At 43.4% G+C, this 17,047-nt stretch overlaps 1 protein-coding gene across 4 annotated transcripts in view; it reads right to left on the bottom strand.

The window, feature by feature from the left end:
* Positions 1 to 5,081: 5,081 nt before the first annotated feature.
* The window catches only part of LRP6 (LDL receptor related protein 6), a 120,478-nt gene continuing 108,512 nt past the window's right edge, over positions 5,082 to 17,047 (bottom strand). For all 4 annotated transcript variants that reach the window (XM_085049719.1, XM_085049720.1, XM_085049721.1 and 1 more), the window contains 4 exons: positions 15,728 to 15,958; positions 14,814 to 14,950; positions 13,541 to 13,638; positions 5,082 to 11,011 (listed from right to left, as the gene is read on the bottom strand). In XM_085049719.1, coding sequence (XP_084905845.1) covers positions 10,726 to 11,011; positions 13,541 to 13,638; positions 14,814 to 14,950; positions 15,728 to 15,958 — 752 coding nt within the window. In that variant the 3' untranslated portion in view covers positions 5,082 to 10,725. The remainder of the gene's footprint in view (positions 11,012 to 13,540; positions 13,639 to 14,813; positions 14,951 to 15,727; positions 15,959 to 17,047) is intronic.

The following is a 17,047-nucleotide window of genomic DNA, read 5'->3' as shown; positions in this document are numbered from 1 at the left end:
TGCTCACCAGGGCCTCTCATATATGGAAAAGGAGCAGGGAAACCTGCAGAACATCCTAATCACCAGCATTAAATACCAGGGGGTTTTAAAATAAAGGGTTGGAAGGGATCATATTATTGTACCTACAGGTAATGGCTCAAGCAAAGCAAGGATGAAGCTGAAAACGACTCTGGGAACAAATCTGGTGTTAATACTATGCATGTGAGTTCGCAGTTTATTCATGAGGATTCAGGAGGGACATTATCAGCCCTAAAGTAAGTCGACTAATTACCTTCTGGCCTCAGGGTCCCTCTTTCTAGCAGCCCGAGGATGGGTGAAGATTGGTGCTCTCACAGTTATTACAGCGCTGAGTATTTTGCTGTAACTGTTCCCAAAAAGGATGGGATGTCAGCTTCTTGTGCACATTCTGAAATGAAAATCTACATAAAACCAAAAATGCAGTATCTGTGGTTTTTCCTGAAAAAATTGCAATGAAAAGAGTGGAGATGGCTGTAATTACAAATAAGCTCTTCTAGGTATACAAATATATTAAAAATATATAATATACAAAATACCTTAAAAGCCCACAAAGAAATAAAAGATACATCAGATCACTGTGCCTGTTCTGTCTGGAAGGAACCAAAGTAGAAATCATTAACTATAAAACGATCACAGCAGCAATGCAGAAGTAACAGAAGGAACACTAAGAACATTCTTCTCTTGATGCTGCACATGAAATTCAATTCCTTCTAAGGACTTTTAGATTTACAAGCAGCAAAGTACTTTTGGACATAGAGGAGGGATCCTCACATCTAATACAATCTTTTGTATTAAAAAGTGGTTTTTTTCACCAACTCTTCCATGTCACATGATAACACAGGAATGGGACTGGCCAGGGGTCATTTCAAATATGAAATTGCCTCAGGCAACTGCAGTACAGAAGATCATTTTGCCAAAAACACAACTGAAGAAAGGCTCACCCCAAATCCTTTCCTCTGAAACAATCTTTTTAGTGACTTACAGTTGGCTCCCAGTGCATGCTGGAGATCAAATCCAAGAAGAAATCCCCCAAGAAATCATCAAGTACCTGTTGACAGCGACTGCAGTTAATGGTGCACAGTGACAGAGAAGTGTGAGGTTCTTTGGAAACAGAAGTTGGAGAAATCCCACAGGAAAGGATGGATCTGAATAGCCAAGCCCTCCCAGCTCTACAGGTGCTTTGCCCATTGTCTTTTACACTCATGGAAAGACAGAGGTTTTATTACCAACATGAAATTAACTCAGGTTCTCAAACAATTGGGATGTGATGGGCCATTTCTTGCCTTTTTGGTCCTCATTTGGAGCCATCAAAAATGAAAGGATGATACAAACATCAAATGAGAAGAGAAAAAAATACCCTTATGGCCAAAGGAGCCAAGTACCCCTAACAATGGAACACCCATCTCTCCCTTTCCCACCTGTTCTCATGTGCTCTGTGTGCTGACAGGGAGATGTAACTCCTCCTGACCTGCTGCCATTTGCCAAAGAACTGTCCCTTGGATTTCAGATTTATGGCAAGCCCATGGTTCTGTCTAACTTTTGACTTCTGAGCTTTTTTTTTTATCTTCTGGGAGACAGAGGGATGCCAGTGAAGGAAACAATTGGTATCTCTTCCCTTTTCAAAATTTGAGGGAAGATGTCTTTCCTATTCCACTACTCAAGCTTGCACCACAGAGTGGAGTGGACCTGTGCCCATCACACTGGGAGGATGAGAGAGAAGTGAATTTTTGAAAAAGCATCAACCTTCCTTATTAGTGCTGCTAGTGGAACAATTTTTTATTAGAAGCATCTGAAATTGGTTTTCTTCCATCAAATAATGAATCCCTCACAGCAGTGCTTCAGAACATCAGCCCACATTAGGCCATCTGCACAGCAATGCTGCAGCCACAGTGTTTCTCAAAACATTTGCAGGATGGAAAGAATAGGGTGGCATTTAGGGAGGAATCACTCTGTCTACAGCATGCTGGAAAGGCTACAAAGTTAGGAAAAATACACCAATGGATTTACAGTTTTAAAGCATCTATTGCCTCATGAGCCATTAAAATAAAAAATTCATTTACAAACTCTCCCCCTGTCCACAGTGGGTGTCATGTTCTTGTAATTTCTTCCTTGAATTTTCAACACAGGACACGTCTGCCTAAAATCTGGATTTTTATCACTAGGACTGCCCTGCTGCTCACTCCCCACCTGAGGTAGAATCAGAGTGTCAGCAGCATTCCTCGAGTGTGATTCCACAGCGAGGATGATGAGCCACAAAGCTCATGGAATGCCCTTGGAGGCCACAGTCTGTGTTCATTGCAGGGGCAGGGGAGGTGCAAGGCAGGAGAGGCTGTACACAGCTACAGCTCAGGGTAATTTTGGGAGAAGGAAGAGCTTGCAGGAGTGTCTCAGATAATTCCTGATGCCATCTCCTCTTGCAGCTTGCCTACTCCCCTCTGGTTGGCCCCAAACACTGGCAGCTGGTCGCTTGCTGGCACGACAGTCCCTCACTGCTGAACGCCCCAGTCAGGGCTGTGCCTGAGGGGGACTGTCCCCACTGGAAAGCACTCACAGCCTCTGGAAGCACTGGTGCAGACACATTTCCTGCCTCATTGAGTTACAGTGCTGATTTCCATCCTACTGCTCTTCTCTTCCAGGCATAAGTGGCCTGGCTGCCTCCTTGGGAGCCAAGTGAAGGAAGCCCTAGGCAGAAAGCATTTTGTCTCCCTGCTGGAGTACTGGGGGGATGTAGGTAGGATGGCAGGAAGGGCCTCTTTTAAATCATCTCCTCTGGTCCCTCCTGAATTGATCTCATCTGGCCCCACAATTATTCTTTCATTCCTGACACAGGCAGGGTGCAGAAAACACAGGACTCCCTGCTTTTCTACCAGACTCCTCTGGCTTTTCACCCTGAACTGCCCAACGTGTTCCTTTCCTCCATCCTTACCAGGTTATCCCTGCTAGGATCCTGTCATGCCAATCAGGCATGTTCATGAGGAGGAATTCTGTGTTCTTGAGGGACTTCCAAGACGCACTCATAACATTATCCTTTATTGCCACTGGCTTCCAGGATCCTTCCTACCACATGCCGTGCATCCTTTATCCATCTTATTTTACACACTATTTTTCTAATTCCCCTCCATGCACATCCTTGAAGAAAGATAAGGAGCCCAGAGCACAACCAACACAACCTCTCTGCACCTCTCTTCTTCCCACAGTCCTCTCTGCACATCTCTGATTTCCCTACTACTCTTTACCTGCATGGACACCTGGCCCAGGAAACCAGAGCAGCTCTTGGAGCCTCTGAGGTGCAGGTGAAGGTCCTGAGCTTGTCCCCTGGGACAGCTGGCTGCTCCCAGCTCTGCAGGAGCCAGCAGCAGCCTGAAGCCCTTTATTGAGTCACCAGCAGGGATCATGAATGGTTTGAAACATTTCTCAGGGCAGTGCTGGGGGAGCTTGGTGGAGGAACCCTCAGCTCTCTCCAGCCCAATGCTCTGCAAGGAACTGTTATTGGTTTCTTGGGAAGGAGACAGGGCTAAGGATTTTGGCAACACTAACAAGTAGAAAACACCATGTGAAATGTCTCCATCTCCCCCAGAGGGTGTTCTTCACATGTCCTCAAAGCCATCTCTGGATACTGCAGGGCATTCATTGCCCTTGGGCTCCTGTAAAAGGATCCTGCTGTGGAGCAGAGCTGGGTGAGATCACTGCTGTGCCACACCAAGCCACAGACCCTGAGCCTCAGACCTCCCCCACTGACCAGCTCCTTTAGCCTCAGAGGCTGCAAGGAGGGAGAGCCAGCAGCTTCCAATCTCCAATTCTTTTCAGATTTCCAAGTGGTCTTTCTTCAGACAGGCAGGGAATACATTTTTAAATGATGGGAAGTACTCCAGTGCACTTTACTATGCTAGCTGCCTGGCAAACACTGTTTCAGCAGCTCTGCCATCACTGGAGGCCTTACCTGGCACAGGTAAGACAACTGACAGGAAGTAAATCCTGTTTCCTGAGCTAGGCACTCCCTCAGTAGTTTTTTCCCCCCAAGGCTTAACTCAAGTTGCTCATGGAGAGGGCTGATGCTCCTCGTGTGTCTGTCCATGCCCCCTCTCTAATATGCACTTTGAGGAACAACTGCATTTGAGGTGTACTCTGATGCTTAACAGCTGTATCTGGGAAAGTCCAAGATTTGGGGAATCCAAAAGTACGTGAATGCTGTGCACAAACTGCTACCACATTACAACCACACAGACTCTAAAGGTAGCCACCAGAGTTTGAATTTAAAAAAAACTAAAAAACCCAAAAAAAACCAGAAGGAAGGGCTATTGAGCCTGTCGCAGGCCAGCAGCAATTCCCAGCTGGCATTTTTAGAGAAAAATGCAGCACCCCGCAGCTCCAAACGAATGGCTTGTTTTCCAAGGCAAAATAAATGTAACAACTTGAAACAAAGTAAGCACAGCACCCCAGCTGAGAGTGAATGGGATGTATTTTTACAGCACTCTGTGAGATTGATAAATGCAGACCCTGACTTACTGACATGGGAGTGATGTGGCATATTCATGCCTCCATGGAGAAAAATCAGAGCTGCAGAAGACTCTCAGTATAGCCAGATCCACACCAATACAAAGCCATGCATTTTTTACATGTCCAGTGGATGCAAGTGGAACAGGGAATTCCTGTGCTAAGGTAATAAATTCAGAACTGAATCCTCTCCAATCACTTGTTACAGCAATAGGATGAGGGGTTGGGGGAATTTCTTTTACATTTTGAAGTTAAACACTTTTCTCTTTGTGAACATTTCAAGAGAGATTTTAAGATCAGCAGTGTGCAAAACAGTCACCTGGCACCCGATAAAGACTCATTAGGTAAAATATTCTGGTTGGTATTACCCTGTAAACCAATCTAAGGGATCAATAACTGAGACTTTCAGCTTTAAAATATACCCAGTTGCACTGTGAATGCAGGTGTTTGCAGAGCCTTCTACAGCATCAGAAAATTCAGCCCATTCTGACTTTAATCGAGAGCAAAGACCCACATTGCACCTGCAATTACCTGTCCTCCAGATGCTGGAATAAAACGAAACATACCTCTCATTTTTCACTCTTAGTTTTATTATAAAAATCAACATTTCATTTGTTACAACTCAGTTTATAGTAATAATTGGAAAGGATTTTTGTACAAGGTTTATATACACCGTACAAGTAAAGCACTTTATTTTACAAAAAAAAAAAAAGTTAGTGAATGAGTGAATAGGGCTGACCAAATGTTGGCCATTATAATATAAATACATCCTTGCAAAGCACCATCGTACCGAAGTTGATGAACAAGAGACACCAGCTGGCTTTAAGACAATGACAAACAGTGATTAAAGCTTACAAAAAAGAACAAACAAAACAAACCGAAAACAAAACGAAGAGTTAAAATCTGAAAGCAGCACCAGATCCTTCACTTGCAAACAAGGCTAGTTCAGCTTAAGCCTGGTGGTATCCTCTTTACAAAAACCACTTCTCGTTTCCCTTGCTGACTCTTCCCTGCACGGCTTTAGGCTACAGCCATTTTAATTTAGGACTTCAAAGCTGCTCCTGGTTCATTTAAAGAGGGAAACACGACTGCTCTCTAGAGTTTGTAACAATCACCCTGCCCTCTACTAGGCCAATCTCTGTCCTGAATAAAACAGACACTTTACTTACCCTGCCCTGCACAGTTCTGGTGAGAATCACCCAGACCCTATAAATGCTACACTGGCATCATCCCTGCCCTTTTTAAATATGGAAGAGAAAGAAAATTGTGGATCACTACTGTATTTTGACTTCTTTTAGAAAGAAACTGACTGTTTTGCAGCCCTTTTCAAGCTGTTAGTTCATTCTTATTTGCAACATTTATCTGTCACCTGCCAGTTAAGTGAAAGGTTAATTTTCAAGCCACACCACCACCAAAATGCAATTAAAAAATCTCATTGCTAAGAAAGCAATTTCTGAATAGCAGTGCTCAAATTATTTTTGCACTGAGCACGTTATTTTTCTGTTGCAGAACTAATAAGTAATCTCCTACAAGCACAGCACAAGTTCAGAAGCAGATTCTGTCACCAACAATATTGTGTGATAAACCTGCTCAAGGCAAAAAGGTCAGGAAAATAAAGTGATTGATTACTTCTTAAGAGAGATTTTGAAGAAGTCATCTGATCTAACAGCAAGTATGACCAGGGAGTTCTGTAGTTCATGCAGTTCCCCCCAGAACGGTGGTAATCAATTAATCTGAGATTTGCCAAGCAATAAGGAATGGAAATAATATTCCAGACAATGGCCTTTTCTTCATCTTAGCACAGGTTTAACTACTTGAACTGTGTTCAAGACTTGCCAATGAAGCCATCTCTAGAGAATGGGCTGTAATGAATAGAGAAGCAATGCAGAGCTGGAGACCAGAACACCACCAAGGCCCATTAGTGTAATAAATAGGAATGACAGGGATTTTCCACAGGCACCTTCACTTGCAGCTGACTGTAGCACCTGCCATGTCAAGCAGTTTGGGTACAGTTTGCTCCATAATTATGCTAGGGCTGCAGCAGACTGCTTTTCATGTCCCTACAAAACACAGAGGAGCTTAGCTTATCTGCAAAATGGTCTCCAGAAGCAGAGGAAGAGGATAAAAAATGTGCTTCCTCTCCTGCCTGGTCTGACAGAGTGTTCAGCATTCAGGTGTTCTGTCTGTCGTACAACCTGGCCAACTGGAGTCCAGGTTACATGAGACACAGCAGGACAACATTCAGCATTACAGAGGGGCTGAATGTGCCACGGTGTATGCACAAGAGAAAATGATCAGCTTTGGGTAAATGGCCATTATCAAAGATCTGTGAACCTGCACAGACTTGCACATAGACATGGGGAGGGAAATGCTGTGGCAGAAATCCTGAATTTACAATGCAGAAAATCTCAACTCACAGCAAAATGAATATTTTGATATCAAACGGCTCATTTATGTATTTTGCATTACTGTAAATATTTCATTTAATGTATGTGCACAGGTTGCATCAATTTATATTCATGGAAACCATTCTTTATTTCAAATGCAAATGCCATATGCATGTTCCATTTATCGCATCCAAGTTATTTCCTAATAAATAATTTGGTATCCAAAAGCAGTGGGGAAATGAGGAGTGCTCCTTAGGAAGGTATGGAATGCTTGCAGCATGACATGCCAGGTGTAACTTTAAAAGGCAGGCTTAGGTCTCACTAATGCTGCCATTTAAACATGCAAAGGTTAATTTCCAACAAATTTTGCTGTAATGTCCTGTTTTGTTTCTTAGCTGTAATGGACTACTTCTTTCCAGACTGATGCTAGCTAAAAACATTGCCCAGGGATCTACAGAGAGGAAAAAGTACACAGTGAGCACCTGTGTTAATGCCCTACTGGCCTGATGCTGGAGGATAAGGACATTTGTGCTAAACTTGAAGGGCAAGGAGCAATTTTAATTGCCATCAGTGAGATCCCTTCCATGCTAATGCTACAAACCCACTTCAGCAATCTCCTGAATGGGCATGTCTGTGTTATCTACAGTCCCAACACCTCAGCCAATTTGAGAAGCAGGAGAAAAGATGTCCTCAATGAGGAAAGGAGAGAATATGAATCACAACTGGCTCAGTTCAGTCTCAATATTCAGTCTAGGGTTTGGGAATGTGTCAGGTGAGGGTACTGGTTGCATCAAAGCTTTTGTAATTTGGAGATCTGCCCAAATGGAGCTTCACAGATCATCACTTTTCAAAACTTTACTCCAGACTTAGTGAGAAAATACACATACTTGCAAAATGAGAGCTTCCTGCTCAGACAGGGAACAGCCTGCTCTATGCTGGGCATTTGCAGTGGAAAACCCCAGCCTGTCCACTTCCCCTCTCATGAACCTCCCAGAGGCAGATCACCCAAAATATTTGATGCACAAACTGAAACACCTGTATCAGAAAGATTTGATCAAATCCTGCACAGAATTCTATGTCCAACTCATTCACTTCTGTTGGGTTATGTGGATATAAACCAGTACAGGAGGCAGCACGAGCCATATGCAGGGAATGCCTTTCTTCTAAACAAATCAGTGCTGTAATTAACACACAAATTTACCTGCAGGAAGCTCCCTCCAAGGGGAAGCCTCAGCCAGGCAGTCCAGCTACACCAGAAAGAGGATACCACTCCTTAAGCTCAACCATCCTGGAGTTTTTCAAACAGAAATTGGCACACTGAAAAAAAGCATTTTGCAAGAAGAGACCACTGCCATTGCAGTACAAGCACTTGGACTGAGATACAACAACACAATATTCTTCTGAGTTCATTAGTGCAAGTTTCCACATGTGAACCCCACACGGAATGCTGCACATGAAAAAATGTAAACAACAGAGAAATTCTAATTCTCATCGGTGTGCCAGCCTCACCCCCCACCCCGACACTCCCACCCTCCCCCCTTCATATATATGGTTTTGAGTTCCCTTATAGTTCACAACACCTTCCTCAACATCCATCCTGCTGGACAGCACAAGGAACCTTCTCCACCAGCAAGGAAGAGCCAAAAGAACAGCTACCACAATTCCTAGATACCTAGAATGAAGCTGGACAAAAACCCCCTAGTATGTCATCTTCAGAGATCAACAGCAATAGCCTGGAGATCACCAAGGCTTTTTAAAGTTTCCTCAGGTATCCTGGACCACTAGGAAAGACCTTTTATTACAGATGGAATCCCAATGACACAGTTTTCCTTGGAGCTGAAACCAAGTGAGGATCCAGTACTCCAGATGAGTGTAAGCTAGCAAGAATAACTTGTCACTAATTTTGTCAACAGCATCAATTGCAAGCCCATGCCATATTTTCAGATTACTTCTCTTTTAGTTGAAACTGGCTGGGAAAGAAGCAACAGAGAACAATAAAACCCAAAAGGCGCCTCTGGAAAGCTGCTATCCCCATTCCATACCCCCAAAGGTGAGGAGGAAGGAGTTCCCCAGGACCTTTGTTTTTAGAGAGAAGACTCAGAGGGCCAGTCTTGGAGGGCACTGAGCACCTTCAGTGCATGTGATGCCAGCAGAAGGTGCAAATGCACAGCGCCATCTAAGATCAGGTATACTGTGAGCTCTGCTGCAACAAAACAAATTCAAAGCACTGCACTGGAGTCCAAGAGGAGTTAACAACATCCTAGGTTGCCCCTTAACCTACACAAATAATGTTTTCACTTGATTAAATAGTCTCCCTGTCAAAATCACCATGGTGAGGCTGACAGGAAAAGGGGCTAAATATGACGATATACAAAAATAGAGATGTGAATATAAAATGGTTTGGTTAAGAATATCTTAAAATTTGACATTCACAGCGGTTAATACTAAAGTATTAAACTCACACCACGCAAAAGAGGAGGTATGTCAAAATCATGCTGAGAAAAACTGGCTTTACCTAACACAGAGAAAACACGAGCAGTTAATACAGCAGAGGAACCCCTTCCAATGATCAAAACATCTATTTTTCTTATGGACAGTTGCTCCACTGAAAGTTACATGTTTCCTTACTAGGAAAAAAATAATATATATATTTATATATATGACTTGTATACTGTGATATCAATATACACTGAAAGTACTGCAAGGATATATTATTCATTTACAGTAAAACTAACAATCCATGGTTAAATTTATCGTTTATAAATATGCTGTCTATATTATATGTGGTATAAAAATATTTGACATTTTGTGGGCACTAGGTCAAAATAAGGTTTTCTTTTTTAAGGGACTAAAAATCATTCAGGTATATGCATATTACCCTTGTCAATGACGTGAGAATCGTACTGACCTGGTACAAAGCAGAGTCCTACCATGCTGGCAAAATGAGGAAGGTAATGTATAGCATGATAATCACTGCATGACAAGGCTAATTAGGAGAAAACTCGGCATTTACAGCAGCCCAGTTCAAGCAGTACTTTAAATAAGAATGTCATGAATTTAAGTGACACGGGCAGGAAGAAAGGATGCAGAGGAGAGAAGAAAACCTAACCGGGATTAGAAAACAAACTTTCAAATGCACCCAACAAAAATCACTGAAATTTCAGAAGCAGAGATAGAGCTCTAAATGCTCTCGTTTGTTCAATGCATTAAGGAAAACCAGAGTATCCATTTAAAAAAGTGTGCGATTGTTCTTCTGGATTCACTGCTACGATTGCTGTATTCCTGTAGAAAACAAAGCCCTTTGTGTAAGGTTAATATCTGTCCTGACTGCGTTTTCAAGTTTAACTTTAGTTGCTGGCCCTCTGCAGTTAACATAGAGGTTATTTGGCTACTTCCAAGTATCTATGGTATGCTGCTCTGAGACGGACTTCTTTATTATTAACGACTAAACATTTTTGGTATTGACAAAACCCACACATCACCTCGCCGGACAAGTAACACATCCCAGTCCTTCCATTTCCTTCTGTGCTCAGTCACTTCACTGGATTAAGGCATGTTTTTGTGTTCCATTTGCAAAAATAAAAACTTTTTGTACAAACGTCTGGGTTCTTTTATACAAAAATTTCTTTTTTCTTCTTCTTATGGCACAAGCAGCAGCTGCTGTTTAAGAAAATATATAAATATCCTTTTTTTTTTTCTCTCTCTTTAAATTCTTCTGTACAATATCTCCAGAGTCCCTCCGCCCTCGCGGCCTGCACAGCCTGTCCCTCCCCCGTCCCACAGCACCTCTATTTACAGCGGCGGAGGGCGGGCCGGGGGGCTCCCCTCACGACGAGTCCGTGCAGGGCGACGGCGGCGGCGGGTACAGGTGGTGCGAGTAGCTGCGCTCCGTGTAGGGCGACGGCGGGCAGCTCTCGCAGTTCTCCTCGGCAGACAGGTACTGGCTGCGCGGCGTGGGCGGCGGCGGCACGGGCTCCGAGTCGTAGTTGAGGTCGCTGGTGTAGCCCTTGGCCGCGGGCGCCCGCCGGCTCGGCCCGTAGTCGCTGTCGCACACGTCCGTGCTGCAGGGCGTCGTGGGCGGCGCGAAGTGCCGGTAGCTGTAGGGCCGGTAGCTGCGGGACAGGGAAACAGAAAAGGGTCGTTGTGCCGCCTTGGGAGGGGGGAAGGCAAGCTGGGAAAGGCAAGGGGGGAGCAGAAAGTTCAGCCTCGGCAGCACCGCTCCGAGCTGCCCTGCAGAAGGCTTGGTGCGCCCAAGCGGGACCAGAGACACTTCAGAGACAAGGTCAGAGAAGTGGCTATTTGCTTTTTTCAGTGCACCGGGTTTGGAGGAGGGAATCCCCACACCCCCGACACTTCCAACACCACAATATTATAGGTAAAATTCATAAATATTCATCACATTCCCCAGAATAGGAGTGGTTATACAAATCGTTTCTCGGCAGTGGTTTCTGTGCTGGCATCAAATGGATTCTTGTCCCTCTTATCTTGATAAGATTAAGGGAATCCTGTTTTTCTAGGTTTTAGAATTCACATATTCTGTCTCTCAGTAGTGAACTTGAGTTACCTACTGATTGCCCCTTTCTCAGGCTCACCCTGTACCATAGCATCAGTCACGCAACAGCAACAGGTGAAAAGGATGCCAATTTCTTTATTAATTATCTAACACATAAATCTAATTAATTTTAACTCTAAGCAACTCATCACATAAAGTTCTGATGTGCTGCTTCACTCGGGGAAAATTCAGTTTGTGCTCAAAGCTGCTGGAGTTGGATAGTGTGCTGTGTTTTGCATAAGTATTCTGTTATCACGTTTGGGTTAAATTAGTCCATCCTGTTGTGGTGCCCCATCCCTGGAAGTGTCCAAGGCCAGGCTGGACAGGGCATGGAGCAACCTGGTTTGGTGGAAGGTGTCCTTGTCCATGGCAGAGGGTGGAACTGGATGGGCTAAAGGCATTCTGTGATCCCAGCATCACTGCAGAACCAAGGTTTGCTGTGTGCTAAGTGCTTCCCAATCTCCAGGTGTTTCCAGTGACCCTGGCACTGCCTGCTCAGAGATGCAAAGAGCACCTGTGAGAGCTTTTGTTGTGCCACAGAAAGGAGCAGTGGCTGAGAACAGTCTCACACAACAGGGTCCCTGAGGACTTAATTGAGGTAGAAAAAGTTGCTCTTAAGACAGTGGGGCAAGAAGGGCACGGGTGTGCATGTGCCTGTATAATAGCTGTGTTGCAATTATATGGAGAAGATAGTCTGTTTTCATTATGCAATTTCTGGATACTAACTTCCAAGGCCAGACAGGAAGACTGAAAATTACCTGGCACATTCATAGCAGTCAGGAGAAGCATTCCTTAGAGAAGTAACAGGGATGAAATTCTCAAAGGCTGCTACCACAAAACATCTTTTAAAATGAGCCCATGATAGTTTCAAGGAAACAAATTAGAAAGGGAGATGCATGGCATACAACTCCCAGCATCACAGTCAGTGGCTGGGGGCATGTGGGGATGCAGCTCCTCTATAGTCAAGTCAGAATATTAGGAAAGAAGTAAGATCAGAAGCAGCAAGACCAGTGTTTATTTTTGGGCGGGGGAGCATGTGGAAAACATTGAACCCTATGCTACATCCCTAATATAATTTATAATACTGAAAGTCACATCAGCTAACCAGTGATCAGCATGACTCATGCTGGTGCCAGAATTTGGGTTTCTTACATTAGAAAATTGCTTATAATTTTAAAAGATTTTTCATATGGCTGCAAGGGATCATTATAAACATCTGGTCTGACCTTCTGCACAACAGAGGCCATATTTTCTGCTAATGGAGAAGAGATGTCTGTTCAGCCCCAGAGACCTCATTATCCAAAGCCCCCAAAGGCTCTGTGTTAGGGAGGCACATCTTTCAGACAAATACAGCACTCTCTTCTCATTGACCACATCTACTGGTGATTTGGGAGGGGAACCTTTACACCCTTGAGTATTAGGGGTCTGTTACTCTATTTTTGGTAACTTGCTATAAAATGATCCAGCATCCTTACAGAGAAGGTAAGAAGAATACATTCAAACAGAGACAAAGCATGCATGCCCATAAATAGTAGTCACGAGAAAATAAGCAAAAGGTTAGCAATCTTTTCCAGATATTAACCCTTAATATGTCAAACTAGAAATTCTGTGCTTTATCTAGACCACAGTATTAATGTTACTTCTGACCTACTAGCCTTTATATTGCCAACTTTTCCTCCACATGGTGTTTGCTTATAATTTCTGATAATTACATAACGAATTTTTTATGACAGAAGCCTAAAAAAAGGCAGGGTTCACTCCAGTGTAAGTTGTTTTGGCTCAAAATACTCATGGTACTACATTTGTTTTGGCATGTAGCTAGTTTTGTGATGAGTGCTATCATTCCCCTTAAGGAATACACCCGAGGGATGTATCACTACCCACTCAGGGTATGATTTACCTCAAACAGTGCTGCACTTGTGCACAGGCAGCAGTGACATGATACACGTGAGCCCACTTAAGCACCAGTTTAGTGCTTGCAGAATTAGGGCCTTTGATTGTAATTCTTATGGAGCAGAGGCTGCCTTTATTCTGCATTTTCTACACTAACTGCTTTGATCCTGACAGAAGCTGTTGCAATAGTAATTACCTGTAGGATCTGTGAGTGGATGGGCTGTTTGAAGAATAACCAAATTCCATGGTATAGTGTGAACGTTCAGTAGCTGGTGATGGTGGTGGATTCAAAATCTAAGGAGTAAGAAAGGAAAAAAGCCACTGTTAAAAAGGAAAGATACAAAGGAAACTCCAGAAACTGCCATTTATAATCCTTTTTAGTACTGTCTAATAGGAACCTTAAGTAAAGAACTGCATGCATAGCCCTCCCAACAAACAGGATTTTTCTTCTGTTTATTCCCCAGTTCTTTAGCAGACCCTGGAAATGCCATTTGTTGCCATTCCTATTAGCTACTCATAAGCTATTCTCAAAAAACACTGACTGCTGTGGCTATTTTGACATAGCCAGTGCCAAAAAGTAAAGTTGCAGCCAGCTGTTCAATACTAGATTGTCACCAGGGATACCACTGCCCCAGGCAAACTGGCAGATCTCTGCTCCTGCCAGCTGCAGTTCCCAAGTAGTGCTCTGCTTATATTACTTGCAGCGTGCTGGCCAAGGCATGCATTCCTTCCCTATGCAGGCATGTTCTTACTCCATGTCTGTGGATTCATTTAAAGCTGATTTAAAGCCTGATTGGTTGATTATCAGAACTGAAAACAGACAGTTGGAAATTTCAGCCTTCCCTGACCAAGCGTGTGGTTCTTTAACACTCGGCAGTGGCTTGGTGAGCTGCACAGAAATATCCAAACCAGCCACCACAGATGCCAGAAATGAGGAGCCAGGGAGCCCTCTAGGGCTGGTGCCAACTGTTACACAGCACTCAGGGCAGCACTCTACCCATTTGTGACAGAGGGATGTTATGGAGCTGCAAAACACTTGTTTACTTATTTATCTGTCACTTGTAAGACACATGACACAAAGCTTCATTTTAATTCCTTGAAAGGTCTATACAGAATCAACCTTAGTTTTACCTTCAGAGGCACATGACAGAGTATAATAAAAGGAGATCTTTCTGCTAGAGCTGCTCAACGTCTACAGGGATTTTTTTCATCTCCCCTGACATTCAATCTAACATCTTTTTTCCTGGCACTGAGCTCTCTCACAACTTTTTTTAATTAAGGGAAAATTTCTAGACTGTTTTGGAAAAAGACAATCCTCTTCCTTCCCTTTCAAAACCACTTACTCCATATTCAAACAAGTTTATTAGGCTAGAATTCTAAATCAAAACATTAATCTGTCAATTAACCTTTAGAAAGACACTGTCACTTGCCTGAAAGTCATTAAAGGTCTGTGAATAACAATGACTTACTGGAGGAAAGTAAGTGCCTTTGGTACTTGAAGAACTGCTGGAAGAGGCTCCAGTAACGTGGGCCCTGTCATAGGGTGGGCCACTGCTCCCTCCCATAATGCTGAGAGAGCTGATGACAGACTTGCCTCGAGACATACCTGAAGAACAAAGATATGTATCAGTATTCAATTCTTCCTCAATTCACTGGCAAAAGGAAGCTTAAGAGAATAATCTAGAGGACAACAATAGTGTAAGCACAACTTGCAAAACCAAAATTAATCATCTTGGTATTAAATCCAAATTCTGTTCTGACAGGAATCTGCTGGATCCAAAAGCCACAAGTTACAGTACATATTTAACCAATATATACAGAAGCAATGCATATAAATGAAGTGCAATATTGAGTTTAAGTTTTATTTTTTAAACAGCAGTAGCATCACGTGCTTGGACTGGTGTTAGAGAATTCATCATCAAATGAAATAAGCTGAGAGCAAAGTTATTGCTGGTCATTACAGACTTGGCAAGAAGTCTCACAAACATACAAACTCAGTCTACAAACCTACCAAGAATGACTACATAATGCTTAAAGTCCCATGAATATACCTCTGTGTAACTTTACCCTGTACTGTTGTGACACTTTGCTGATGCTACAATAGTCCAAAAAGAGGATTCTTTAGTAGGAAAAGAAAAATCTCCCACAGTATGTGCATCTCTTTGAGCTTAGGCTCTGCTGAATACCTAAATGCTTGAGAACAGCAGAGGTAAAATAGCACTTCATTATTCTAAAGAAGGATTGCAACAAGCCTTGGCAGTCCTGGCTTCCCACAGCTTCCAAGAACTGTGTGTCTGGAGCAGACATTTGCTGTACACAGATGCACAGTGCCCTCAAGCACAGCTGTGGGGTGCCAAAGACAATGATCACCCCCTTCACTTACCAGGGAGAGAGCCTGACAGAGAGCTGGGGTGAGGTACATAGCCCAGAGGGACTGAGGCTGGCCCGTGCACCACGTAATCGTTGGTCATGGTTTCCCCATCGCCCTTCATGCGAGGGCACAGCACCCTCTGGCAGATGAAGTACATTGCTCCCACCACAAAGACTGTAAGGATCACACCAATGATGGAGCCTATGGTGTTGTTGGGCTGTGGTGCAGGTTCCTCTGTTGTGTCTAAAAGGGAAAAGGAAAATCAGACCACAGAAGTTTAGACTAAGATCAGTTTTTCTTGCATCTTTCCACTTTCCTTTTCTTCCTGTGGGCAGACAACAACTTTCAAATTAATATATGGGAGAAACAAACAGGTCCTAGGACAGGTCTGTTCACAGACTCTGAGTGTCCATAAGGGCTGCCTGCAGCCTCCAAGATGAACTCCAAACATGCCATGAGGTTTTCTGGATCACAAACAAGAGGAAATGAGCTGTACATGCATGTGCAAGGGGGAGTGATGAACCAGGCCCTGCTCTTGCTTCAGGCTGACAAGCAGAACTCTCCTTTGAACTTGATGAACAAGACCTGCAGCCAGGACTCCAGATGACACTGTGCAGGGGACTCCACTTGTGCTTTTCTTGTCATTGAAGGTGACAACAATTGCTCTTCATGTCACATCTCGGTTCTCCCTCAGTGTAACAGACTGGCACTCCCTTTTCTCAGCAGTGTAACAATCACGGTGCATCACCTCAACTGAGCAATGATGAATTTTGGGTTTGCTGCTATTCATTAAACTACCTAAACTACTCCATATCTGACCCACCCTTACGGTTACCATACATCTGAGCATCAGCCTGAGGGGTGCCATCTTATGAGCAATCTGTACCCAAAACAGTTACTCAACAGTCACTATGAGTGGCTTTCCCTACAATACCAATTCTAAGCAATGACATTTCTGGAAGTAACTGACAACCCCCTGCCTGTGCTCATGAATTTGACAAGAAAGGCAGACTTTAAAGTATTTTCCTGTTCTAGTCAGTGTTTTACATCTTATGCATTACTGAAAGTTTTTTCCTCAACACATTTTCTTCTCCCTGAACACCAAACCCACACTTGAACCAGCTTGTCACAGTCTACAGAGATAAATAAACAGACTTCTGATCACAGTGAAAGAGGGATGGTGACAACTGCCATCTTATTCTGGGTGGGCCAATTTTCCATCCTCTGTTATGAAACTGTAGAACATATAAACTCTAATAAAGGGAACTACACAAGCCTGTGATAATGTCACTAGTAACTTGGTAGCATGACAGAACATCTCCTTTTACTTCT

Source organism: Lichenostomus cassidix, chromosome 1Ab, assembly GCF_008360975.1.
Source record: "Lichenostomus cassidix isolate B80296 chromosome 1Ab, HeHo_3.0, whole genome shotgun sequence".
In the NCBI taxonomy this organism is placed as follows: domain Eukaryota; kingdom Metazoa; phylum Chordata; class Aves; order Passeriformes; family Meliphagidae; genus Lichenostomus; species Lichenostomus cassidix.
The sequence above is the reverse complement of the archived record's forward strand: the minus strand, read 5'-3'. Positions and strand labels throughout refer to the sequence as shown.